General features: G+C 41.6%; 2 protein-coding genes across 3 annotated transcripts; both read left to right on the forward strand.

The window, feature by feature from the left end:
• Positions 1-2359: 2359 nt before the first annotated feature.
• LOC147222253 (CCN family member 5-like) lies at positions 2360-11593 on the forward strand. 2 transcript variants are annotated; one of them, XM_086168757.1, is made up of 5 exons: positions 2360-2477; positions 5681-5897; positions 6327-6572; positions 8309-8529; positions 9290-11593. In XM_086168757.1, exons 1-5 carry the CDS (start codon positions 2418-2420, stop codon positions 9575-9577), a joined length of 1032 nt encoding a protein of 343 aa, XP_086024883.1. In that variant the 5' UTR covers positions 2360-2417; the 3' UTR covers positions 9578-11593. The 2 variants fall into 2 exon arrangements, with proteins under 2 accessions (XP_086024883.1, XP_086024884.1); XM_086168758.1 differs by having other exon boundaries at positions 6327-6548; positions 9290-9690.
• Positions 11594-12899: 1306 nt separating this feature from the next.
• On the forward strand, positions 12900-15711 carry LOC147222254 (P2Y purinoceptor 1-like). The gene has a single exon (XM_086168305.1). The coding sequence runs from the start codon at positions 12974-12976 to the stop codon at positions 13967-13969; it is 996 nt and encodes a 331-aa protein (XP_086024431.1). The 5' UTR covers positions 12900-12973; the 3' UTR covers positions 13970-15711.
• The last annotated feature ends 422 nt before the right edge of the window (positions 15712-16133 follow it).

A 16133-nucleotide genomic window follows, 5' to 3' on the forward strand; every position in this document is an offset into this window, starting at 1 on the left:
CCACCATCTAACCCTCTACCTTCTATTAATCCTCTTCTCTCACACCAATCAACAGTTCCTTTTTACTCCATCCATAAATCTTCTCTTCCATCTTTGGTCTAACGACCAACATGTGCGCCATCCCTCCTCTGTGCATGTCCAAACAATCCTAGACTGGCTTCATCTCTAATACGTGCTGTCCCTTTGTTGGACACATTCCTGATCCTATCCATCCTCTTCACTCCCAAAGAGAACCACCATCCTGATCTCCTTTTCAGGTCATACCTCAACCGCTGTAGATTATCCTACGCCCGCTCCCTGCTATCACTACGGCTCAAAGTGTCATCTGCAAACATCATAATCCAGGGAGATTCCTGTCTAATCTCATCTGTCAGCCTGTCCATCACCATAGCAAACTAATATAGGCTCAAAGTTGACTCCCACCTTCAATTCCTCTGTCACTTATTGTCGCCTTTGTAAAATAATTGCCTCAAACAGTTTTTTTCAAGTATTTCTGAAAAAACAAAACACTGTGCCATGTGTTGAATAAGGAGTTGATTTGGGGAAAAAAATTAGATATTATATGGGGAATTATTTTTAGAAAGTGACAATATGCATTTATCCCTTTTATGCCAAAGCATTGAGGATTTTAATGATATGATGTTATCCATCCATCCATCTTCTGCCGCTAATCCTGCACATGCTAGAGCCTATCCCAGCTGTCACTGTGTGAGAGGCAGGGTACACCCTGGGCTGGTCGCCAGGGCCGCATACAAAGACAGACAACATTCACTCACTCACTCATTCAGGGCAATTTTCCCATTTTTTTTTCCAATTAACCTGCTGCATATTTTTATACTGTGGGAGGAGACCGGAGAAACCACACAAACACGGGGAGAGCATACAAACTCCACGCAGAAAGGTCCCCTTGGCGGAATCAAACCAGGGTACTTCATGCTGTGAAGCGCTAACCATTGCACCACCGTGCCGTCCCTATGAAATTATATTACACATAAACATTATGACTGAAAGAGTTAAATGAAAAATGCGACTCAAATAACCGTAACTACGCTGTACTCCTATGATGTAATGACTGAAAGACTGCCTGCACTTCTCACTTGCCTGCACACATTTTTGTTGACAAAACTCACTTTGGCAACGTCATGTTGCAGGAATCCCCAGCTCTGTTGGAGAGATGAAAGTTGCAGACAATTCACGAGGAAGGGTACGCACAGGCCAGCTTCCTGGGTTTCTGTGGTTGTGACAGCCTGCTCGATCATATAGTTGCAGTTTATTTGCATTCACTCAATACTAGTCGCTGATTTATTTCCGTGATGGATGATTTAGCATACAGGGGTTCGGCTGTCTCTGTCTTTTGAAACTAAATCTTTAAATTTCTGAAAGGGATGAAAAAAGGTCCTTATCAAAATCAGCCATAAATGTTTTGTACATTGTCATTTTCCACTTTTAGCTACTGTCATCTTATCCTGATAATAGGAACAACTGTATGCATTCATTCATGGTATCTTTCTTCTCACTTTTTTCCTTTTTAGCTCTTTTGCTTCACAACAAAAGGTCCTCTGGCTCCATTCCGACAGTGGCACTTTTTGTGTGGAATGTTTGTGTTCTCCCCAAGCCTCTGTGGGTTTCTGCCAGATTCTCCAGTTTCCTCCTGAAGTCCAAAAACAGGCAGTAGGTTAATGGGAGACCTTTGATTGATAGAATGAGAGGGTGAATGGTCGTATGTCTTTATATTTGGCCCTGCGATCGACCAGTGACCGGTAATAAACACGCACAACAGTACCAAACAAAAACAAAGACTTCCAAACCTGCACAAATGATTTCAGAATCCAGGAAAAGATTTTTCTTGGCAAGACAGGACTAAAATTGGGGAAAATAGCTGAACGGATTCCAAACTTTGGTTTTAGACTGAAAAACTTCAATCAGCGGTGTAGTTTTATCTGTGGTAAATTGAAACAAAAAAGCTCTCCTTAAAAGTCTAAAGGGCATTTTTTTTCCTTCTTCTGAATATATCAGCAATCCTGAGCGCCATTCCTGAACCCAAACAAAAATATGCATCATTGCTAAATAATAAAAGATCCCTTGGACAAAAAGAGTTGATGCCTTAATCTTAAGGGGTCCCACTGGATATGTGAACAGAATCATCTGACCCAGACAGAGAAAGGGAAAAGAAGGGAAAAATAAGGTGCAATAAAAGTAATGTTTCCAATCATTAAAATCCAATATGGGATGTTGGCGCTGGGACGAATGGAAAGTAGACGGAATGTGGATACGGTCCTGGGAAATGTTCTTCTCCTGTGACTGTTTATGTCAGAGGAACACATGGCATCAGACCTGGACCGTAAACGCAAGGAGGCGGGCAGCTCCGATAAAATCCATGACGAGCAGAAGGGAGACCAGAACAGAGGAGGAGGAGGATGGACAACAGAAGCGTGATGAGGCTCTGCTCCCTTGTGTTGTGTCTCCTGACTCCCCAGGTGAGACGTCGGTATCTTCTGCCCTTACCAGACGTGTGGAGGAGGTACAGTAACAACGGCTGAGAGTGACGGATCTCCTTCAGTTCACTGTATAGAAGATCCTTTAAAAAAAAAAAAAAATCATAGTCACCTGTTTCTGGGTTATTTCAGGGTGAACATTTTGGATTTTATAGTATTTTATAGTATTATAGTATATAGCATTATAGTTATATAGTATTTTATCCACAATTGAAGTTTATTTTGACTCAATTCCTCTCTGTTATCGGCAGTATAATCTCTTGCTGAGTGTGGCGTGATATCTGGAAAATCTATTTGTATGTTTTTGCACATTTTCAGTTTTGATCCTTTTTTAAGATAAAGGTTCATTTGGTGGATTCTAATCTCACCTCTCTGAAATTTTGACTTTAATGCAACTTCTTTCTCTGTTTAAAGTTTGTGATGTCAAAATAGCCTCCTCCTAATTTCAAAGATTCCTTTGACACCTCTGTTTTCTTCGTTTTTTTTGTTTTTGTTTTTTGTTTTTTGTTTTTTTTTTTGTTGATTTTGGCAGATTTTGTAATGGTTAATATGTGATTATTTTTTTCTCTTTTTAATTTATTGAGTGATTAAATTAAGTAATTTCTTGATTATTTGTTAGTCATTATTTGCTGAGGTCTAATCTTATTTCAGTAAAATTTGCATTGACATCTGGCGTTTTTCCCTATGTAGTATAGATAAAAAAATTGGATCTAAAAAATAATCTTTCGTAAATAACATGTTTTTAAATATGGACGGCGGGTGAACGAGTGACTATATCCACATGGTCATCCAGACCAAAAGGTACTTTAAATCGTAAAAATAAGTAAAATCGAAAACTGCAAATTTTGGCAAAAAATATTTATGAAAACAGTCAACGGGAGATTCTGTTTTACAACAATTTAGGGGTAAAGGAGGCAGGTGCTTATTTTGGAATTTTGTATTTTGTCCACTGGATGCCGCCATTTAGACACATCAGCAATTCTGATGTTGGTAAATCAGAGGAGCTTTAGTCATCGAAGCAGAGCTACTTTCAAAATATTATATTTTTAAATTTGTGCCTGGACATTGATTAAACATCAGGCAGACTTGAAATCATCAATAATAATAAATGTCACAATAAGATTTCAATCTTTTTCTCCTTTTGGCTTTTCCCTTCAGGGGTCACCACAGCGAATCAACCATTTCTGTATCCTCCTCTCTCACACCAACTACCTTCATTTCCTCTCACTACGTCCATAAATCTTCTCTTTGGTCTTCCTCTAGACCTCCTGCCTTGCAGCTCCAATTCCAGCATCCGTCTACCAATACATTCACTATCCCTCCTCCCAAACCATCTCAGTTTGGCCTCTAATAAGATGTCAATATAAACTAGAACAATAAACACAATGGGAAATTGGGAGGATTTCATTCCACAAAGACATCTGTTCAATATCAGAAAGAGGCAAATAAACCATCAAAAAGACCTCAGATCAATGATTATTTAACAGCAGAAATATTTTAATTCAGATTTGAAAGACTTCAGTTCAAACATGATTAATGTGTTGGCATCAGTTCAAGGTCAGGTCACGTCTACCTGATGGTGAACGCGTTAGACGTGACCAAAACATGAATCAAACCAGAAAAATGTGTTACTACAAGCCCATCAGATACTTTGATTGTTTAAAACGTATGCTTCCCGTTCATTGTCAGACAATGAACCTGTGAAAGACTGATAACAGTCAGATGACAGAACGTGTTTCCTTTTTTCATGGTCCTTCATGCTGCTCCATATGATTGACCTGAAGCGAAAACTAGGTCTCCTGAGAAGGGCCTTTTTCCTGTGTGTTTCTTTTCCTTTCTTTTTCAGTCCCCGGTCTTGCTGAAATCTCTCATATATGTAACGTAGCTTCAAGTTTTATTGCAAGAATTAAGACGTATCTGCATCATTATGTTATCTAAAAGGGATTTTTTTCAGAATATTCAGAACCATATTGTTTACCTAAAATTGATTTTTTGATTTATTTCCAGAAATTTTACTTTGATTGTTCAATTACTTTATTTAATCATTTATTTCAATTTTCTATACATCCCTGTCAACTGATTTGCACATCATCTCTTGGTCATTTTTATTTTATTTTATTTTATATTGCTGCATGTGATTTGATTCCTATAGATTTTGAGACTTTTTTAAACTTTATTAATATATTCTATTTCCGTATTTATATTTCTAGATTTTTGCTTTTATGATATTTGCCACAATTCTTTAACTGAATTTTGTGTCACATCTGTGACGCTTTTCCAATTTTTTTGACTGATTGCTAAAGTTGATTTTATGAACTGACTTATATTATATATGATATTTTCAGATTGCTACCAGACGCTTATGTATGTATATGAACTACAATTTTCATTACTTAAATAAACAGCAATACTTAATCACAGTTCAACAAAATACCTCTTAAGTCAAAGTCAAAGTCAGTTTCCCCACATGTACTAGACATTTCTCACAATCTCAATCTCTGACATGAAATTAACAAAATGATAATAATAGAGTGCAAATTAAACAGTAAAGTGCACAATTACATTAACAGTTAAAATTAAACTATAAGGTAGTGCACACAGAAGCAAACTATTGGTAAGGTGAGAAGATGACGGACATTTGACAGCATGGAGACTGGAATGTATAAATATATGTAATTTGAATATAGAGTAGCAGCAGAGGGTTTTTTTTATTGTTTGTTTCTTTGAACAGTTTAGTGCAAAAGGCCAGCATGTAACACCATATTGGTATGTGGCACAATAGCAGCATGATGTTTATGTTTTGTTTTATACAATGGCAGATGTTAGTGCAAAAAAAGTGGTAATATTGCAATATAAGTTGATATTGTGTCCAACCATTAACTAAGGTAAGTATCTTTTTACCAAACAGTATCAAAAGTTTGTCTCAAAAGGCTTCACAATCTGTAAGACACACAAGGAGAAAAAAGGAGGAAATGCGGGGTAGTAGCTCAGGGGAGGATAGTGTTCTGGAACGGACTAACTAATGTGTAATCCATGCTTCATGTACCGACACATAAACTGGGATGTAAAAAATAGTCGGTGAGGTGTTTGGAGTTGAACAAAACCTCTCAGAGCTGAACCCGCCATCGGGCTTGTCTACACTTAATGGAAGTGAGTCACTGCAGTACTTATGTAACTGACTTCAGGTTTGGTGCCAGTTGTGTCCCGGACCGTGTCAGTGCCCACCCACCGTGCCACGCTGCCCGCCGGGGATCCAAGTGGCATGGGACAGCTGCGGATGCTGCCAGGTTTGCGCCAGGCAGAGGGGCGACTCCTGCAGTGACCGGATGCCCTGCGACGCTCAGCAAGGCCTGCAGTGTGACTACAGCGCGAGCTTCCCCGGGGATCCGGGCTTGTGTGTTGGTGCGAACACACCCAGTACAGACATAATTATTATAATTACTATTAACATCACTATTTGTTTAAAATGGAGCCTGAAAATACAGTGGGAGAAGTGCTAAACTCCTCCACTGCAGTAAAAATACCAAAACTCCACCTGTTTTCTACCAGATTGTTAGGCAATTCATTGCTGGAAAAAAAGCAAATTTGTTCACTAATTTCTTGCAAAAGTCTGGAATTTCACACTAATGTCTTTTAGATCACAACTGACATGAAAATATTCAACTTTACTTGTGGTGAGGAAAGTTTTGTTTCTGCAACATGTTGCTTCAAGTTCTCTCGCCAGACATTAATGACTATTCATTTCGGCAGGTTGTGGAGTTCCAGAGAAATTCTAAGACAGCACTTGTCATGTGACAAAGCCTGAAACGATCCTTCCTGCGTTTCCACCAGGCCGGGACGAGCTGGGCTGCGAAATGAACGGCGTGCTCCTGGAGGAGGGTCAGCTATTTCAGCCCTCTTGTTCCCAGCGCTGCCGCTGCCTGGGCGGGGGCCTAACCTGCGTGAACCTGTGCAGCGACGACCTCCAGGTGCCCGACAATTGCCCGAACCCGCGGCTGGTGCGGCTGCCGGGACGCTGCTGCAGAGAATGGAGGTGTGGCGGTGCAGACAACGGTATTCCCTCCAATCTGGCCTCAGGTAGCACGACTGATTGCTTCCATAGCAACACAGAGAACCCGCAGACAGAACATCTAATATCAGTGATTGAATGCTTGCTTCAACATGTAGGCCTAGAACGACTCACGAAAGGGTATGAAATCGTACCTCGCGTCTTCTGCATGGATTTATTGCTGGATTTTCACCGTATGTCCACCCAATATTTGCCCCTGATAGCAACCGTTAGCTTGCTCCATAGGAGTAGATAGTACGTTAGCTTGGTTTTATGAGCAGATTAATCATCATTCGCAGTATGAATATGCTGGTTATTCTCTGTTAAATCATATTTCACACCCTCCGTAGATTCAGCAGCTATTCTTCCATCTCCAAATGTAAATACTCCATGAGATATATTAAAAGGTTTATCTTTTAATATCTGTAATCCCCACTCTTGGTTTTCATGCACAACTGAAAACCTGTATCATCCTAAGACACCCTTCACAGATGCCTAAGAAGTTATCAAATCCTTGCATCTTTAAATCAGGTGTGTTGAGGGTTGTCTTGAGACAGATTTTAAAGTCGCAAAAGTCGCCTTTTGATGCGAATTAAAAAACAAACGAAACCCTTGTGAGCATTATTTACAGTTGGCTGACCTCAAACTGCAGTTTACATCCAGACAGCCTGAACAAGTCGTGTCAGATTTTATTCATGTGGTGCTAAATCACAACAGTTGTCTCATGAAACTTTACACGCAGAGCAGGTCCGGACCACACCCTTTAAAATGATTGACAGAAATCAAATATTCTCGTATGAGCAAGCACTTGGCGACAGCGGTTCGTCCAAGAAAAACTTTACTCTGAAGACAATCCCAGCTCGATTTGGACGGCCTTCTGCCGGGGTACAAGCCGGGGTAAAAAGAGAGAGATGGAAGACAAGGATGTGAATATGAGGGTTGAGGGGAACAGGGGTCTGTTACTTAAAATACCATTCGCGCTAACAGTTACATGGCGATAGCTGAAATGCTATGAGAGCAATGTGCTGAGTTGGAGATCATATAGTTAAGTACAAGAAAAGCATCTTATATTAACAATGAAGTGTTCTTTATTTGCCCTACCACAGAATTTCACTGAAAACTTAACACTGGTTAACCTCATAATTAGTTTCATTTATTGGACAAACATTGCAGTAATCCAATCCAACCGGTCTTTAAACAGGGGCAATGTGGATTAATGCACCGCACCTATATGAGAATTACATACTTCAGTAAATTAGATCACAGTCACAGGCGAATAAAATCGAGGTGTTTAAGAAAAATCCACCCACCAATTTGCCCAACATGCCACAACAGCTTTAATATGCAAAAAAAAACAAAAAACAATGGTAAAGATCTGAGTGGGTGCGAGTGTTCGATGAGTTCTTCCCAGAGCTTTATAGTCAAGTCAAAGTCAAATTTATTGTCAATACCGCCATAGGTTTCATAAATAAAGAGGATTTAAATAGCGTTTCTCTAGGATCCACGGCACAGAAGTGCAAAAACTTTATATAATATCACACCCAACAACATGTTATGACAAGGTAACAAGGTTATTTTAAAGTCCATAAAAAGAGTTAAGGTGCGGGGGGTTTTAGAGTAACGGCAGATATGATCCGTATGATCTCGTATTAGTTCCCCTTAGAACGCGGGGGGTAACAGTCTGCTGCGTAAATACCACTTTCAACACATTTCGGGATGATTTAATTTTTTCCCCCTTATCCAGCTATAATATATTCCTTTCCAGCTGAGCAGGTGCGTCAGGACTACAGCGGCGGGCTGTCCAGCCCGATATCCAACTGTATCGAGCTGACCACGGCCTGGAGCCCCTGCTCCCACAGCTGCGGTCCAGGTGTCTCCACCCGCAGCTCCAACAGGAACTGGGCTTGTCGTCTGCAGACCGAGACCAGATTGTGCCACGTCAGACCGTGCCAGGCCGCGCCGCCTGGTTTACAGAGGCTCCAGATGGTCAGTCACAGAGCAATCGCCCAAACACACAAAACACATGTACCTTTTTTATCCCCTCATCTGAATTTTAAGATCTGCTTTATTTGGCAATTAAATGGTGGTTTCAGTTAAACTGCATTCACAAGCCAGTTAACGGAGACCGTTCGTGTCAAACTTTACACTCATCATCACGCGAGCCAGGCATACTCACCCTGTCTTGTCCCGGATGAAATTGGAAATACATAGGGCTCAAATTAAAAAAAAGGGAAGAGAAGTATCTGGAGCTGGTGGTGTCAGTCAGGAATAGACTGACCAGTCATATGTTCCATTCAAACACTTAAACCCATGTCATCAAGACTAGGGGAAAAGATTATGGATTTAAAAAAAATAGCATTTTAAGATTATCATATGTGTTATCTAATTATACTATATATAATCAGGTAAAGTATATTTCATGTAAGGCGACTAAGAGCCAGAGTCTAATTCTGAATGCAATGATCTCATAGGCAGGTAAAATATAAATAAGCCCATTCGAACAGGCCGACCCGCCATTTACAGCTATTTCCAGACTGGATGTTATTCCTCATGTAAACAATGATCAAGTTATGAAGCACAATCGCATGTACTGTGTGTGAGGCTTCATAAATCTGTGTGCAGTCGCAATTTAAACTGTTTCCTGCGTATTATGGCCCCTACAAGAAAGACAGTGATGCTTTTCTTTGCTATGTGAGAGGGCACAGCTGATACCAGATAATAACATTCCCTCCTTTGTGTGTTGCAGAGGTCTGGGATGTGCGAGAGCCACTACATCTCCCCCGTCCCCGTTAAGCTGGAACACCGGGGCTGCTGGAGCACCAGAGCGTACCGGCCCAAGTTCTGTACCCCCACCTGCCCCGACGGCAGTTGCTGCATCCCCTCGCACACCAAGGTGGTGCGGATTGTTTTCCGTTGCCCTCAAGGCGAGTTCATCCTGCAGCAGGCGGTGATGGTCCAGTCGTGTTCCTGCAGCATCTCCAACTGCCGCCCGCCCCCGGCCAGGGCCACAAGGAGCCCCCTGCCCAGGATGTGAGTGCGCGGAGTTGGAAGGGGGAGTCCCGGCAGGTATATCCAGGCAGGTCCTGTCTTTTGGGGGGGGATTTGGACATAAACGCACTCATATTAGTGCGCTAGTGCAGAAGGATGAGCCAGTGTTTTTAAATAATCAGGATGTGAATCTTGATTTTTTTTTTCCCCTATAGCCATTGGTTTGAAAATGTATATCTAAATATGCAACTATACATTGTGTGTGTATTTTCAAGCATGCACTGTTGGTGCATGTTCAACTTTTCAAACCGTCCTCTGTACGCCTTCCTCTTCCCTTTTTAGTCTGCAAAATTAGACTCATAAGGAGATATTTGAATGTGGCTGCTGGTTGTACTGTGTTCCAGAAATTCCAGAGATCATCTTGTCCAGCGCTCAATTTGTAGCCTTTTTGAAAATTACTATATTTTTTCACAAAATATATGAGGATTATATATACGTGAATCTCATTTCTAGATTTTATTGCTGTATATTTATTCTTGGAATACATTTTAAACCAACATTGGAAACCGGCGTCCAGGAGGACCGATCACAGCGTCCTTGTCCGAGGTTGTGTTTTAGTTTGCAGCTCTCATCTCACCCTTTGCTAAGTCCTGTCCCTGTCTGGGCAGGATTAGCCATATATGGGCCTTAGGCAAAGCCGACGGGGCATCAGCCAACTGGCGGCACAAAGTGATCTGGACAGGGACTAGAAATTAAAAGTATTTTTTCATTTTTTAAATTGAAGCCAACTTGAAAATAAGCAAATAGATGCTAAATGAATAGTCGCTCTCATAGAATGCGCAAGGCCTGTGCACAGTCATTACAGAATGATTCCCCTCCAAAACATGTTTCTCTAATTGCACCGGAAATACCCGAAGACTGATACAGATCGCTCTATAGATGATGCACGATCAAGGCAAAGCATCGTGGTTTTTTTTTTTTCTTTCCTTGATTCCATCAAAGGTCAGTGTTTTTCAAGTTCTACAACCAGATGGAGAAATTATCCCTGAAAAAGTTTTTGTGCATGATGAGTATTTAGTCCAAAATGTTCTGTTTTTGTCAACGGCTGTTGAATTGGACCATGACACAGAAACGGTATTAGCACTACTTACTGAAGACTAAGAGCATTGGACACATGGACACAATGTTTACACTCTTCCATTCCAGATCTGTGTGTGTGTGTGTGTGTGTGTGTGTCTGTGTGTGTGTCTGTGTGTGTGTCTGTGTGTGTCTGTGTGTGTGTGTGTGTGTGTGTGTGTGTGTGTGTGTGTGTGTGTGTGTGTGTGGTCCTGAGAACACAAACAGTGGCCATGAGGCCAATCAACAACTCGGTAGAGTCCACGTATGGATATTTCATTTTAGTGGTCCAAAATTCTAGGTTGAAACCAAGTCTGGTGTAAACTTGCAGCAGGAGATGGCTGGTTGGCAACCAGTCCAATCTCAAAAAGATGGGACATTCCTTACTAGCGGCAATGCTACGCTTTTCTACTCTGTAGTGAAACAAATATAATGAATCAAAAAACATTTTTTATACACTTAGACCCAAATTAAGCTTGTTACATACCAAACTTGGGCCCAAGTCTTGAGTACTTATTTTCAGAAATTGTATTACTTTGAAACGCAAGCGCTCTAACAGCGGGTGTTTCTTCCCATCAAGATGTCAAGTCATGGAAGTCGAGAACGAGTTTAAGAAAAATTATGCAAATACAAGAAAAATAATTCATTTAACTAGATATTGTACGGTGCCACATCATATGAAATAAGGGAGACGGCGCTCTTACTGTGAGTCCAATAATGTATTATTTATTAATAACTCCAACATTTTATTCAAAGCACTTCCCAACTTTATGCTCTGAATAATTATCTTTATTTTTTTCCATTATTATCGATGATATTACGTCTGTTAAAGTCTGACATATGTCTATATTGCGGTATTAATCAATGCTAACGCTGCTTGGCGAGACTTGAGTAGATGTTATTTCTGCTGTATTGTGGTGTAATAAATGTCAGCCATGGCAGTAAACTTCTTTGTCAGTGTCCTAAGCAGTCTCATTGGCAACTGTGGGTCGACGCAAACCAAATGTATTTGCTTGCCAGATTCCAATACACACGAAAACTCTATACAAGTCAAAGCAAGTCAGATTTTATTTTCATGGCACCAGATCACACTACAGTTGTCTCATGAGCAGGTCTGGACTGCACTATTTAAAATACTCGGCAGAAATGCAACATTCTCCCAAGCTCAGGTCACAATCGCTTCCATCTCCACTGAGGCAATCGAGGCTCCAAAGAACAACATCACGAATTCCACTGGAGAATTTCCCGGAAACTGACCTTAACAAAACAAAGCAAAACAAAAATATAAAGCCTCGTGACTCGGGGAGACAGCGCTGTAGGCGTTTATTTCTGTTTCGCCAAAAAATTAAAATTGTTTACGTCAACTCAATCTCCCAGAAAATCCCAGAGAATTGACAAAACTAGTAGAAATCATCGTTCTTCCCACATGGTGCACGGCAGTGTCATAAATGAGGATCTCCCCTACATTCTTGAGTGTCCAGGTTCCTGAATGCATGTTCAACCCTTGCATATGTTAGCCATGATAAAATAACCGAAACGCTCACTTTCTTTAAATATTCAAAGTATTATAGCGAGTCACGAATGTCTGGGTTTATAGCGATGCTTGTTTTCTGTGGAATTTTGGGGTTGCTGGGAATTATGTGGGTGTGGTTTGGGCCACAATGAATTCTGTTGCTTATTTTTACCTGGAATTGAGCGTGAACAGTTAGTTGTATTGCATGCTCCTGTGGCGGCAACAACTATTACTCATTAAACAGACGTTTTACCGTCACCCGGGTGTTTCCCTGACTAAAGCGTTACAGTAGTCTAACAAAATGTATTAGTATACATCAATAAATGGGTCTTTTTTTTTTTTTTTTTTTTCATACACCTCAAAGTAAGTGATTTGAGTCTACAGGTCCGGGTCAGATGGTGGTACCGGGCCTGCAATTTCACAATCTGCCCACCAGACGCGCTCAAAACAATGCCCTGGTCTTTAGGGGTTCAGACTCCGACTGCCAGATTCCACATTTAAGTGCAAGTCTGACTTCTGCAAATGTTTTACGCATTTAAAAAGCCGCACATTGTGCAGGGAAACAGTGGCAACAAGTAAGACTCTGGAAATGAGTTGCACAAAAATATGACTCGGTTGACTGTGGGAGTTGTCACAGTTAAGATAAGATAGGAGGATATCAGTGACGCGTCGCGAGTGGGCGGGGACGCGCCGCGTACTCCGGAGCAGCGCGCTGTCTTTATCGCATTTCCCAGCCCGACTCGCGTCGCCGCGATTCCACGCGAAGGTGTGAGAACCCCACGGGCCGGGACGGGACGTCCTCTGAACGTGGACATGTCCGCGAACAGCAGCGGCGTGGGAGACGTCCCCGGCACCTGCGGCTCCATCAACCTCGGCTTCACGCACGCCTTCCTGCCGTCGGTGTTCATCACGGTGTTCGTGATCGGCGTCCTGTCCAACGCGTGGGGTCTGCGCAGCGTGTACGTGGGCTGGAAAAACATCGGGAACATCAACGTGTTCATGCTGAACTTGGGCGTGGCGGATCTCCTCTACCTTTCCACGCTGCCCTTCCTCGTGCACTATTACGCGCAGGGCAGCAAGTGGCTGTTCGGCCAGACCTTCTGCAAGGTGACGCGCTTCTTCTTCAACCTCAACCTCTACGGCAGCATCGCCTTCCTGACGTGCATCAGCGTGTACCGCTACCTGGGTATCGTGCACCCCATGCGCGTGAACGGCAAGATCCGGACGCGATACTCCGTGGCCGTGAGCGGCGTGATGTGGACGCTGGTGTGCGCGCAGATCCTGCCGGACATGTTCTTCGAGAAGCAGGACGCGGACAAGCCGCAGTCGTGTTTCGACACCGCCTCGAACAGCCAGGTGAGGAGGTACCTGTCCTACAGCGTGGCGTGGACTGTCACGGGCTTCGCGATCCCGCTTCTCGTCACGCTGCTATGCTACGGTCACGTCGTGTTCGTCCTGGCGCGGAACCCCAACGTGGATCCGGTGTTGAAGCAGCGCTGCCTCACGCTGGTCGTGATCCTCGTGATTCTTTTCTCCGTGTGTTTCGTCCCGTACCACCTGTTTCGCAACCTCAACCTGAGCGTCAGGATCCAAAAACTCGACGGCGTGTGCCACGAGAGGTTCACGCACGTGTACGTGGCGCACCAGGTGGGCAGGGGCCTTGCGTGTCTCAATAGCGCGCTGAACCCGCTCATCTATGTCGTGGGCAACGACGCGTTCGTGGAGCGGCTGCGGCGCCTCCGCGTGGGTCTGATGCGCCGCAGGGGCGCCGTAGCCTACTTCAGACCCACGGAGTCGAGGCACAGCTAAGTGGGTGCCGAGGTTGGACCCCAATATTGATCAAAAAAATTAAGATTGCATCAAATTATCTGAAGGGGATGAAGAAAAAAGTGCCAACGAAATGACTCGGTATTTAAGTATTTTTGCAGTTCGATGACGCAAATACGTCAAATGGACATTGGAAAGTGGAATACAATTTTTATTTTCATCAAGGTATTTATCGCGTTGTTTAAAAAGCGCAACGCTGGGGGAGCGCTTCCCCCAGGGGTCAGAGGTCACTGGGCAGTGAAGAGAGGTGACTAACAAAAAAAAAGACAATTCCACTATCTGTCCATTAGGGGAGTTCAAAAGAATACCCTGGGCTTTGGCGGTTCGGACTCCGATGCCAGATTCCACATTTCGGTGCAAGTCTCGAGTTTGGCAAATGTTTTACACGGTTAAAAAAAAGCCAAATATAGCAACGAGGTATCTGCAACAAGTAAGACTTTCGAAATGAGTAGCACAAAAATGTGAGTCGACCGAGTGTCGGGTAGAAACAAGTAAAAACATGACTTGTGACGTAAATAGATAGATAGTGGATGGATGGATGGAAAGATAGATAGAATCAGAATACTTAATTGATCTCCGAGCAGGAAATTGCTCTTTGTTGCAGCTGCTCCTACTCACAGATAAAAATAGTAGCATTGATAGAAAATGGAAACAAAAATAAAAAAATCAGGGAAGACCGGGATATTGAGTATAAAATAACTGAGATTGTATTAAATTATCTCAAAGTGATGAAGGGGTTTCATTAAAAAAGAAAATGCCAATGAATTGGCTTGCTATCGATGTACGTTTGGAGTTATACGAATGTAATCTGCAATGCGAGGTAAGCACGATGTCTGGAGGTGGAATACAATTGCTATTTTTTTCATCAAGCTATTTATTTACGTTGCTTCAAATGTGAACCGCTGGAGGAGCATTTGGGTTCCCCAAAGGTCAGAGGTCATGGGCGTTGATTAGGGGCGACAAAAACGAGGTGGCTGATTCTCCGCTGGACGCTGACGGCCTGACAGACTCTATGGACCTCATTCTTGGAACGCAAAAGACAGAAAAGACTGAAGAGATTCTCATATTATTTGGACCTTTTCCAGTGTCATCTCAAGTGAAAATATTATTTGTGTATATATATATATGAAGAGAGAGAGAGAGAGAGAGAGACTATATACCAAAGACTATATAGTATATGGTATATACTATGTAGAATGTAGTACATACTATATACCATATGCTATATAGTATAGGACTGTCTCAGTAAATTAGAATATTGTGATAAAGTTCTTTATCTTCTGTAATGCAATTACAAACACAAACATGTCATACATTCTGGATTCATTACAAATAAACTGAAATATTGCAAGCCTTTTATTATTTTAATATTGCTGATTATGGCTTACATCTTAAGAAAACTCAAAAATCCTATCTCAAAATATTAGAATATGATGAAAAAGTCATTTTAGTATTTTTTAATTGCATTGCAGAAGTTAAAGAACTCTATCACAATATTGTAATTTTCTGAGACAGTCCTGTATATACTATATAAATATATATATATGGTCCTGCTTCCTGCTCTGAGTGGCAGGTCAACTTTGCACTCCCACTGCAAATGACATTTGAACCTGGATGCTCCAGGAAAGTTTGCACTTGTTTGTGTTTTCTATTTTTTTATCATTGTTATCTTTATTGTCTGAACATAATTGCAAAGCACTGGATGATAATAAAAGACTTGCAACTGCAGCCCTAATGTGAGTGCAGTGATTGAATGTCCTCATGATCATAAGCAGATTTGTGAGTAATTGAAACTTGATTTTTAGAACAGATTTAAGGAGTTGTTTCTGATTTTAATTCTGTTTAGTAACAGATTAAATTGTTTCGAAACGATAAATACATAAAAACTAAAAATCACAAACACAGAGTAATTAAATGAGTAATTAATTCACAGAGTAATTAAATGAAAATATTGTAAAAGAGTGAAAAGTGAAAACTTGCAAAGCAAACACATAGACATCGCGATAAAGGAGACATCAGAAATCTTAGTTCAAAAACCATAAAATAAGTGAATAATAATCTCAAAATATAAGAGAAAAAGAGGCTGAATGGTAATTAAAAAAAGACCCTAATCTGCAAAAAAAAGTAATTTTATTATAATAATTGT

The sequence above is a fragment of the Fistularia commersonii genome, chromosome 21, assembly GCF_037954325.1.
Source record: "Fistularia commersonii isolate RoL2024-O1a breed Wild chromosome 21, RoL_Fcom_v1.0, whole genome shotgun sequence".
NCBI lineage: Eukaryota > Metazoa > Chordata > Actinopteri > Syngnathiformes > Fistulariidae > Fistularia > Fistularia commersonii.

Bases quoted from the DNA above. Each gene is read 5' to 3' on its own strand.
- LOC147222253 (XM_086168757.1), top strand. From the start codon at position 2,418: ATGGACAACAGAAGCGTGATGAGGCTCTGCTCCCTTGTGTTGTGTCTC. The intron at 2,478-5,680 runs GTGAGACGTCGG...AACTGACTTCAG, and splicing joins TGTGTCTCCTGACTCCCCAG to GTTTGGTGCCAGTTGTGTCC. The intron at 8,530-9,289 runs GTCAGTCACAGA...TGTGTGTTGCAG, and splicing joins GTTTACAGAGGCTCCAGATG to AGGTCTGGGATGTGCGAGAG.
- LOC147222254 (XM_086168305.1), top strand. From the start codon at position 12,974: ATGTCCGCGAACAGCAGCGGCGTGGGAGACGTCCCCGGCACCTGCGGC.